The sequence below is a fragment of the Eupeodes corollae genome, chromosome 1, assembly GCF_945859685.1.
Source record: "Eupeodes corollae chromosome 1, idEupCoro1.1, whole genome shotgun sequence".
Lineage (NCBI taxonomy): Eukaryota > Metazoa > Arthropoda > Insecta > Diptera > Syrphidae > Eupeodes > Eupeodes corollae.
The window spans coordinates 227,706,903-227,719,107 of NC_079147.1; the positions used below are offsets into that span (position 1 = coordinate 227,706,903).

Here is a 12,205-nt window from a genome sequence, read left to right on the forward strand (position 1 = left end):
CACAACGGCATCTTTAAATTCCTGAGGCACGATACCGGTTCTGAAGGTGAAATTGAAGGCGTCAAGCATGTGCGTTAGGAACTCAATAGGAGCATTTTTGTAAAATTCGTTAGGGATTCGATCAGGACCTGGTGCTTTTCTGTTCTTAGAGCTATACAGGCTCAATTGTAGCTCATTTAGAGTTATTTCCCTATCAAGTAGATCATCTTCGACAAATGGTTCTGCGTAGTGAAAGTTGTGCTCTTCCAAGAAGCATGGATTCAGCAATATTTTGAAGTGTTCGGTCAGTTTTCCTGCCGTGAAGTGTATCCCACAAACGAAGTCTAGGCCTTTTAGTGACTTTATTTTTGTCCAAAAACCTTTGGTATCTCTTGTACAGGAGAGCTTTATAGCTATTGCATTGTAGTAATGTTTGCGTTTTATAAAGGCATAATTCTTTATAATTTTTATTTGCGGTGATATATTTTCTTCGCTTTCTTAAGCCTAGTACATACTTCCTCGTGAAGTGAACGTTCGCCAGTGGAGAAAGTGAACTTTTGACATTGCTCACGGGTACACACTTGTGAGTACACATCAACATAGTCAACTTCATCAGTTGAATCTTCAAATAGGTATTCTATTTCATATGACACCATTTTAACTTTTTTTTTTGAACAACGCGCAAGCAGCCACAAACTTTAAAATGCGGAAACCAAATGTCAAAGCTTCACCAACAGTTCCCGTACATTTTGCATGTGAATTGTTCGTGAACGAAAACGCTCCACTTTGTTCTCCACTCAGCTTCACGAGCAAGTTCACGGGTGAACCAAAAACTGAAATTTGTATGGGTTCAAGAGATGGTTCACAAGTATGTACTAGGCTTTACAGTGAAGCATTCTTAGTCGAACAATTTTTGACGGTGGTTAATAGATTTTGATGAGGTAGAATTTATGTGTACGACTTCCTTTATAGATTTGTTTAAAAAACATATTTTGTTTCGTTTCGAAGTTCCAATGTAGTTTAAAAGGTTATGTTGATCTGGTTCAGTAAATTTGCTGCGTAAATTTCTTTTAGACTTTTTCTAGCTATTTCTTTTGAACTATTTAGCGCTATTTCGTAGTCATATGAGGGGTTGTTGAGGCTGAGTTCTACTAAAAGAGGCATATGGTCAGAGAATGTTCTTACTCCTACTTCGAAAGACGATGTGATTTGTATCCATTCACTTGAAATTGATCCTCCAATGAATGTAAATTCTCTCAGTGAGTCATTTTCACTACAGCCATTAAGAATAAAAAGATCGTTTGTTTGACACATTGCTATAAAAAGTCTACCATTTCTGTTGACTGTTTGGCCTTTAGAATTTCGTGTTTTTGGTGGCATATATTTTTCATTGTTGAAAACTCTTCATTTTTTGTATGGCTGGAGCAAGAGAGTTGTTTCTTACAATAGCGTCTTCAATTAAATCAATTTGATTTTTTAATGAGTCCCTTCCCTGATGACGATTGCACTTGCAATCTTGCAGAATTAAGTTCATCCTTATCCTTGCTCGCGACTTCAACTTTTCTTGGTGGCCGCTTAACTATTTTTTCTTTTTTTACGGTCTTTGTTTTGTTGGTGAACTTTTTAATTTAGATTTTTTCGTCTAGTTTTTCTCTGAGTAACCATCCTCTTCTCAATGTTAATTTTGACAAGATATTTTGGTGAAGATACGATGAAAGAAGTTGACGTTGATCTTAACGATTTTGTGGTTATTCGTTGGTTACTGGTTCAATGGAATGGAATCTTGTAGTGTATGATGAGAACTTTAATTTAAGCGGTTAATTTGTGGATGACTTATGCCCCTATTGATGCTTGCAGTTGACTTTTTTTTATAATAGCATATTTTATAGGAATAAATTAGGAAGGGATCTTGATGCCCCTATTTTAAAACAAGCTTAAATTTAGTTTGGCGTACTATTGACAGGTTTTTTAACTTCCCATAGGAAGTTATTGTAATGGGTCCGATTTGTCAAATTGAAAATTTTGACATTTCTCGACGTTTCAAGGTCCCTAGAGTCGAAATAAAAGATTTTTAGAAAGATGTCTGTGCGTGCGTGTGTACGTACGTTTGTACGTCCGTACGTCCGTACGTCCGTACGTCCGTACGTCCGTACGTCCGTACGTTCGCGACGTTTTTTTCGTTGTCCATAGCTCAAGAACCAGAAGAGATATCGACTTCAAATAAATTTTGTTATACAGATAATAAGGCAGAAAGATGCAGAAAGGGCTCTCAAGAAAATTGCGTGGGTGGTTTTTTTACTATAGCAGTTTGAAAAAATGGTGAAAATTTTGGTTAACCCTAAATATCTTACGAACCAAAAACGCTAGAGACTTGAATTAAATTTTATATAATAGATTGTAACGTGATACCAAACAGGTATATTTTTTGAAAAAAATCAATATAACGGTTTTTTTTTAAATCAATAAAACTGAAAAAAAAAATTTTTCACCTCCAAAATTTTACGACTGAAATATGATTTTATCTCTTAAACAATTTTGTGCAACGAAGAATAATGTTTTTGACATCTGATGAAATTTTGAGAAAAATCTAATTGACAGTTTTTTTATAAAAAATAAAAATCTAAAAAAAAAACATTACTCAAAGTTCGTAAAAATTGAATATCGATTCAAATATCTTTTCAAAAACTTGAAATTAAGGCTTCAATTTTATTTTATCTTATAAGAAATATTGTTTTCAACATTCTGAAAAATTTTGAGAAAAATCGAATTGACAGTTTTTTTTCCAAAAAATAAAAACCTAAAAAAAAAATTTATAAAAGTTGGTAAAAATTGATTTTCGACTCGAATATCTTTTCAAAACTTTGAGATATTGGCTTTAATTTACTTTTATCTTTCAAAAAATTTTGTTGTCAACATACAATTAAAGTTTGAAAAAAATCGAATTGACAGTTTTTTTTACAAAAAATAAAAACCTAAACAAAAAATTTATAAAAGTTGGTAAAAATTGATTTTCGACTCAAATATCTTTTCAAAACTTTGAGATATTGGCTTTTATTTACTTTTATCTTTCAAAAAATCTTGTTGTCAACATTCAGTTAAAGTTTTAAAAAAATCGAATTGACAGTTTTTTTACATAAAATAAAAACCTAAAAAAAAAATTTATAAAAGTTGGTAAAAATTGATTTTCGACTCAAATATCTTTTCAAAACTTTGAGATATTGGCTTTAATTTACTTTTATCTTTCAAAAAATCTTGCTGTCAACATTCAATTAAAGTTTGAAAAAATCGAATTGACAGTTTTTTTACAAAAAATAAAAACCTAAAAAAAATGTATAAAAGTTGGTAAAAATTTATTTTCGACTCAAATATCTCTTTAAAAATTTTTAGTATTGGCTTTAAAGTAATTTTATCTCATAAGAAATATTGTTGGTAAAATTTTAAAAAAATCGAATTGACAGTTTTTTTTTCCAAAAAATAAAACTCTAAAATAAAAACAATACTAAAACTTGGTAAAAATTTACTTTCGGCTCAAATAGCTTTTCAAAACTTAAAAATATTGGCTTGAAACTTATTTTATTTCACAAAAAATATTGTTTTCGATATTCAGTAATTTTAATATAAAAATCCAACAGTCCGTTTCTTCATATAAAAAATAAAATCTACAAAAAGAGTACGCAAATTTGTAAAAAATTGATACGAGTACATAAAGACAAACTTTTAAGCAAGACAAATCGACAGACGGGATGGGAAGTTATCAGTGTGGGTCGCATCCCAGCCTCTTTTTTTTAATTTGAAATCGGCTACAGAGGTCCATTCTTCCACTATTGAATCTCTCAGCTCAACAAATCTCACGAGTTTCCTGTTCTGGGCATGGAGATAATTTGTTTGTATTTTTGTAGGAATCATCTTCAATTCAAAACTAGTCGTATTGAGTCAATGGATATGACCGCTATTATATTTTGAATTATTTATTTTTTGTATATGAAACAAAATTTGTATTTTAATTTCTAAACTTTCTTGAAAAAAGTACATTCAGCAAAAAGTGGTTTGTTGTCAAAAACATTTAAAATTTTAGTAACTTCATTAATGCTTTAAATTACGAGTATTTTCATAAAATTTGTTTCTAAGAAAAAGAACAAAGATTCAGGGTTTTAAGAAGAAACCTTGAATAAGAGATCTTCAATTCCATCTTATTTTTGTATGCACATAAATAGTGAACATTGAAGGAATAGGAACTATATGTATATGGCAAGTATTGCATTCGTAAAAAATTACGAATCAAACATGACATTACGATTTTAGAAAAGTCAAAAAAGTGGGTCTCCCATTCCATCCGTCTGTCTGTCTGTCCTGGCCCCTAAAGCACAAAAAACTGTTGTCCTCGCCAATCTCGTCGCCGAACGCGTATATAAAATAAGGTGAAAGGTCTCTTGCCTGTCGTCGTCAATCTAGTCGCCGAATGCGTATAAAAAAGCAAACGTCAAATTTGAAATAAAAGACTTAATTTTATTGGCTATCACTTTTATTTTAAAATCTCCAAACAGACACGGGGATGAGCGGTGGATTTGAGTCGAGAAAAGAAGAAAGAAGGCAGCGGTCGCAACACTTGTAAAATCATTTTTAAACGAGCTAAAATAAACTTTACTTAAATAAAGACTAACTGCTTTTCTTTAATTTGCCGAGTTAAACTGTGCCGATTGAAACTAAGCCGATTAGCTTCAGGCTTTCATGGTTTAATACTAAAAATAACAGCAGTTCCCATACAAATTTGTTGGTGTAAATTCGAGAATTCGAAGTTTTTTTTAGAAATTAACCAATAGTTTTTTCAAGAACTTTCTCTGAGGGCACCCCTCACAAAGCCGTTATTTTGTTTTCAAATCTTCTCAAGAACTTAATCAGATTTCAATTATCATGTCTTTCAATGCAAGCTTTTGTCGACTTTCAAATTGTTGATGATTTTTGATGATCGAAAATGTTATTACTTACTTACTTAAGGTGGCGCTACAGCGAAAATGTTATTATTTTTCAATATATTTCTTTCAAAATTGATTTTCTGTTGAATAAAACTTTTAACGTCGTAACAAATTAAAGAAATCTACCTTGAATCTCTTGAGAACTGAAGTGAAAAGAGATTCTGAAACTTGTAATTTTTGATTGCCATACAAAAGTTTCTTCCCAGCTTATTTCTTTAACTTAGTTTGTCTTTGTTTTATAATCAAAAAATTATATACTTAAATGCACTTATTTCCTTAAATTTAAGAACTTAAATTTTTTCTCTCTCCAATTTTAAGTTTTGTTGACTCCTTTAAGATGAAGCATCAGCTCCAATCTACGAGTAAGCAGACTGGTAGCGATAGTAATACTAGACTCCCGAAAATTGAGTCCGAAAAAACTACGTCAAAAAAAAACAGAAAATTATTGATATCAGATTCTTTCTCATTTTCTGGGTTTTTGAATTTTTATTTAAGTAATTTAACCACTCCAATTTTTAAAGGCTAACGTGAATCGGGGCATTTATATTGCTGAAAGACTAGCCGAACAAAACTCGAGGAAACATCTTAAGTCGGGAAAAAAAGTATTGTGAAGCGCCCTGATGTAAGCTGAACTGTTCATTCTTGTAGAGGTGACGGCAAGTGCAAACTTACAACGTTTTTCTAGGTGCTTTCTCAGATCGTGCCAATTTCCGTTGTAACCATCTGGCCCATTAAGGTTAAACTTCTTTTTGTCATTGAAAATAATGCCATTTGGAATTTCAAGAGCTATGTGTAAATTAATAGAATGTTCCTTACCATTTTCCAAATGCTGCCCATGTTTTGATGCTGAAATTCTACATTCCTTGTTAGTGAACTGCTGTCAGATTTAGAGCTGGCACCATTTTGAACCGAAACAATTACTCCATTGCTTTTTAAGTTACAAAAACCGTTCAGATAGAAGCTCCTAACCCCAATTCGTCACGTATTTTCCGTACAGCTTGTATCGAATTTGATGCAGCATTATCCCATAAGATTCTGTGTCTTGGAAGAAGTTGGGGATAGCATGATTTGATCTTGAAATTTTCTAGCAATACATTTTAAGCTTGGCTACTTGATCGAAAAACTTGAATTTTGCCTTTTTCTCTATCGCTTCGATGTGTACGGTGTACGAAGCCGCATTGTTCTTTGTCATTTGCTTCAGTGAGGTTTGCATAGTGCGGTTATATTTTTGCAATGCCTAATGGCTGAAACACAAACACGCTTCAGCTTCGGCTTCGGTTGCGTTACGAGGGGCCCGCTTCGAGGTTGCTTTGAATGACATTTCTAAAAGGGCACTTCTGTCATTAGCAGCTGTTATTTGTTCTCAAAAGTTTGTTTTCATTTATCGTGGAATTAGCTTACACAGCATATAATAACCAATGGGACCCCTCTAAAAGTGAATGTATTTTGTTAACTTTTGTATAGCTGTTGAGCTACATTACGTTATTTCCTACCGCTGTCAACGTGAGGTCAAACTTCATTGGCTGCGTTCAATCTCGTGTTGGATAGGGTATCTTGGATAGGTGGATTTTTAGAAACCCTTTTTGAACGAGTATTGAGATAGCTGTCAAAAATTTAAAACAACTTTTAGCTGTTCACAAAAAGCAGAGAAACATTCAAGCTTCGAAGTCAAAATTGTTGTACGATTAAACATTTAATGGATAGTTCAATTGATATGATTCGTCGGACGATGATGAATTGATAGGTGTGTAACAATTCAATAAATAAGAGATAACCTTAATCTGTAATCTTCAGAATGCTGGACACTACACTGGAGGTTACCCCTAGCAAATTGGTGATCTACAAAACGAGAAAAAAATAAGTCAATTTTGAAATTTAAAAGAAAGATCATAATTACCTTCTAGAATTCGGAGGTAAAGAGCTTCTTTATCGTCTATAATGTACAGAACATTCCTTAAATACAACTTCAACTAACATTTTGTATCTTTTTGCTAACTAACAAATACAAAAAGCTGAAATCGATTTTCAAGTTTCTTGAAATTCAACCGGCAACGGCCTAGTCACTGATAAAGCTTCGGTTCCCATCGATCACCGAAATCAAGCATCAGTGAGCGTGGTTAGTAGAAAGATGGGGGACCGTCTCGAAACCTATCGCGTGCTGTTGTCATGTGTTCTTTCTTTCTGTTGTTCTTTCTCTTCTGTCCTTCTGTCTTGTATTAATGTCTTGTGTTGTTATCGCCTTACATAGTCTAGTTGCTCAAGGTGCTGTGTTCTCTACTCTGTACATTTATGTGCAGAGTAGTGTGAAATGTAATGTAATGTAATGTAATTCAACCATGTGTTGAACAAGCTGTTCTGTCAGATGCCTACATACCCCAGAAATTCTTGGATACCTTTGGATTCCTTTTTTGACATCTCAGCTGTTTTTGATCAGCTGTTATTTAATACGTAAAACACTAACAAAAAAGTATCCGGATACCTTATCTGTCTGAGAAGAAACGCAGCCATTGTGATAGCATGCATTGAATTGCTATGGATGAACTCGTAAACGTCAGGCGAAGCTAAAGCATGTTTGTGTTTCAGCCATAAAAGTCTGATTTAAATTTTTGAACACCAGAAGAGAAAATTAGAGTTTTTTTTTTTTCTTCGCAATCTATTTTATTAGTGATGCCATTCCATACAAAAATAATAAGGTATCCTTCCCATTTTAAGTTTTATTTTAAAAGCATTTTTACAGATGCGATTAAACTTATGTAAATTACTATCCAGATTTAAGAAGGGTGTTAATTTTTCTTAATACTCTTTATAAAGCATTCAATATAAGTATGTTTTGTGTGTCCTTTTTTTAATAAGGCGAAACACTGGAGACATTGAAAAAGCTGAGATTTATTTTTCATTAAATTGATAAGCTTAATGCATTTACATACTACAAATATCATTACAATTTTAGATCTGGCTACGTGGCCTAAGAAAAATCACTCATAATTCGAAGGCGAACAACATATGTCCAATGATGGTTCTTAAAAAACAGTAAGTTAAGTTAAGGAGTTTTTCCGAAGCAACATTTTTGTGAAGTTTTCTGCATGCAAATTTAATGTAACTAACTTTCTTCTAAATAAACAAATGCATATGTTCGTACATTCAAAATATGTGTTTCTGCATCTCTGTTAATTTCTTTGCACCTTTCTTTTCAAGCAATTTTAATGGAACTATATAATGTATTTACATTTTTTGTGTGTGTATTTTTTAAAATTTATAATTATTTTATTAAAAAATGTCTGCATGAGCACTCTAACTTATTTTTGGAATCTACTTTTTAATTTTTGTTATGCTTTAAAAAACATAGCGTTGGCAGGATGGATTACGTCATATCACTCATAATAACAAAGCAACTAACGTTTGTCCAACTACTAACCTTATGAAACAGTGAGTATATTATTTAAGTTTTTTAATTTAACTGCTATACAAATTGGAAAAGGTAAGTACTGTAGGATAATAGAATATAATGAGTTCTATAGAAGATAAACTTGAGATGATAACAAAAGATGATAACCCGCTATTAAGACAGCTGTCACTTTTGAAGCAGTGATCTTTTGGCATTTAACAATAAACACCATATTAAACCTATTATCGAAAAACCATAATTCAAATCCCCAAGAAGTAATTTCTGGTATTAAAACACTTGTAGTGAGAAGTGAAATATACAGGAATTCAGGTTAATGTTGACTTTAAATTTACACACTTAGTTACACGTGTAATTAATTTGTGCGTGTCTGAAGCCAATATTATAATCATAAACATATCATTGATTTTTTCATTTATGCGCGGGGGTTAAATTAGTGCTTATCTGAATAAACAAGTGCTTCTGAGAAACCACAGAGACATGATAGGAGATAATATAGCTTGTATATATAGATTTATGTGACATAATATGTGATGATGGGAAAAGATTAGAAAGGAGCAATATTATTGACGTCAGTAGATCAGTTGAATAAGTTTGAATTTTCTCAGAAGTTTTTATGTAATGAAAGTAAGTTGTAAGATTTTTTTTCGCCTTCATTACATTTTAGGATATCTTGTGACTTACTTTTAAAGCATGGGTTTTAAAAACATCAACAGCTGTTTTCTCCTCGAAACTTTTACAGAAAGTCAATGTAATACGTTTTATAATTGACCGACGCATTTCTAAAATGAGTATTGTGCAACCTAGTAATAAGTTTTTGTAAGAAGTATTTTTTGAAATGAAGCACCCACCACGTGCGTCGTAATGAAGGAGACCGCTTGATTTATTTGTATCTGCATGTGATTTCGGGAAATAAAAAAGGCCACATATAAAATTAAAGCACTATTCACATGAGCACGACCAACGAATAAACGAAGGTTCGTCGATTTTGACATTTGGTAGCATTCACAAAGCTAGTGGCTACGAAGTGAAAATTCAACTAGCTTTGTGAATGCAAAACTACACTACAAAGCTAGTCAATGTGGAACTGTCATATAAAATAAGAAACATTTTTGATCTGATAACTTTAACTTATCTTTTGTGTTTTAAATTCAATAAAATTAAATTTAAGACACAATTTGAATGATTTATATTTGTATTTAAATACTGAACAATTTATTTCATTTTGAGATATTGTTACTTTACCGAGCAGCTGATAGTGAAACGTCAAAATCATTCTCCACTAACTTTGTAGCTGAATTTTTTACACTACGTCGGAGGGGATATTTCAACTACTTTTGTAGTTAAATTTAGCCAATCAAAATCCCTTGACTACGTAGCCACTAGCTTTGTGAATGCGACCTTTTTAATTCATCGCAAATGAAGTTTGACTTTGACAATTGTTTTTTTTTTGTTTGTGTTTATCATTATCTTTATTGTGTTTTGTTTTGATGGTGAAAATGCGTTCGAAACTATATTTGTTTTAAAAAAAAGTTATTGGTGTCCTTGTTTAATAAACAAAACAAGAAAAAGATTTCGTGGGCATCCATTTAATATCGGAATATTGAAGGAGAATATGTTTCTGGAAAAATATCCAAAAAAGTTCTTAACATGTATTATAGAATGTCAAAGGAAACATTTGACCACAGAACCCAAAACAAGAATGATTTGTTTAGGTTAAGTACGCGCGATTATTTTATTCGGTGCGAGTGTGGATAATGTGGAACGCGAACAAAGTTTGACAGTTCGTATCAACTACCATTTTTTTCGCGACGGATAAATTTGTTTTCTTAAATTTATTAATATATGGAATTGAAAAGTAAAAGTATACATCATAAATTAAATAAAAACTATATTGCTATCGTTTTGTTAAGAATTTGTGTGGAAATATGTCTGTATTAACTCATATTTTGAAATTCATTCGTCGTTAGTTGGTCGCGCTCGTGTAAATACTGCTTAAGCCCTTGCACATGAGAGCGAACAACGAATGAACGAATGGACGAACAAACGTGATTTTACACATTTCAAAAAGTCAATTTCAATCAAAAACACATTTAAATCATAAGAAACCAATAATTGACACTTATGTTAGGATAATAAAATTTGCACTTTGTTCTCTAAAACAAGATAATTTTGTAAAAACAATTTGGTAGTGACAAATTGCAGTGTAGTTGCTACGAACTGTCAAACTCTATTCGCGTTCCACATACCATCCACAATGCAAAGAATAAATTGTTAGCGCTTAACTTAACCTTAAAATTATACCTCTCTTGTTTTGTTTGTTGAAAATTATATATAATTAAAAATTGAAAATTCGTTGCTGTCTGCGAATAGAAATAAAGCTCATGTGAAAGAAAAGTCAAAATATGCGTACATCCACAGCACGCAGCTCATGTGCAAGATGCTTTAATATTTGCGAGATAGAGATTAAAAGACCAAATGATGAAGATAATCATTTCTGCATTAAAGGAAATTCGAAAAACGGAAAAGTAACTAGTAATATTGTCAAGGATGGACGGGACCTACAGTTTTTACGCCGAATCAGAACTGCTAATTTGAGAAAGCACTTTTCATGTCAAGAATTACTCTTGGAGGATTTGTCAATTCCTCACAACCAGCAGTAAACAAAACTGTTGATTGCAATGGAGCAAATCTTTACATCGCTTTGGAGAAAGATTATTAGACATGAAAGTTCAGAAGCATCTTTTAAGGTTTGACATTAGGCTCTCTTATCGAAAATGCGTTCTTTCGGTTTTCATGAATCCCTTCTTCATTGGATTAATACTTACCTTTCGATTCGTTCAATACAAGTAGTATTGTATAGGTTCAAGTCTGAAAACCACAAAATAAATGCTGGTGTGCCTCAGGGCTCTGTTCTATCTGCAACACTCTTTCTCATTTGTATTAATGATCTGCTGTCTGGAACTTCTAATCCATTACATTGTTTGGCTGACGATAGTACTCTAAGCTTTTCATATTCGTTTTCAGGTTCACGTCCCTCTTCTTTGAGTGCCTAGACTGCATTGTACAATAGGGTGTCCCGTCGGTGTATGAAAACATTTTTTTTCGAGCTACACTATCAAAAGGGGTATCAAAATTTCCGTAATTTTTCACAGATAAAGAAAATGTCAAAAAAACTAAAAGAACATGTTATCTTGAGGGTAGTACCGGGCTTTGAAGATTTTTAAATTTCATGTTTTTACATACTTCAACCGTTTGAATAAAACTATGAAAAAAGGTTTACTGGATGTGCAAAATAAGCATTTCTTTCTATAACAGAATCCACAACACATCTCAAACTTTCGGGTAAATATCGGTAAATAATTAATTGGAAAATAAGTTTCTCTCCATCCTTAAAAGACGCCTGTCGCTTGATTCGGAACCAAATTGGCGCGTATACTTTGACGACGTAGTTGGCAAGCAATAGCAAATTCTCTGATGGACGAAGAGTACTAACATAAAGTCTCAGTATGCGATTAGCAGAAGTAAGCCATCTCGAGTGCGCCATTTTTCCAGGTTGACGGTTTGCCAGCTTAGGAGAACAGAAACCAGTAGATACAGCTTGACATATCTGATAAAGATATTTTTGATCCGTACTAAGTTCATCAACCACATTTGTCGGCAAGTCAGGCATATTACCAGCCACTGCACAAAAGCCGACGATGGTTTTACTTTCGCAATCAGCTAATTGTTTCCCAATAGGTCCAGAATATTCTCTAGGACCCGAAGTGCAACCATCTAATGTCAAGAATAAATGACGAAGAGGTAACTCATTGGCGTGAAGCATGCAAATACACCATTGCAGCGGTAT

At 32.6% G+C, this 12,205-nt stretch overlaps 1 protein-coding gene across 5 annotated transcripts in view; it reads left to right on the forward strand.

Annotated features, from left to right (window-relative positions):
* Positions 1 to 12,205, forward strand: part of LOC129953831 (1-phosphatidylinositol 4,5-bisphosphate phosphodiesterase) — a 109,438-nt gene that overhangs the window by 79,522 nt on the left and 17,711 nt on the right. For 3 of the 5 annotated variants that reach the window (XM_056067315.1, XM_056067317.1, XM_056067319.1), the window contains one exon: positions 7,903 to 7,982. In XM_056067315.1, coding sequence (XP_055923290.1) covers positions 7,903 to 7,982 — 80 coding nt within the window. Of the gene's footprint in view, positions 1 to 7,902; positions 7,983 to 8,298; positions 8,379 to 12,205 lie in introns of all 5 variants that reach the window. The other 2 variants (XM_056067316.1, XM_056067318.1) reach the window with 1 other exon arrangement.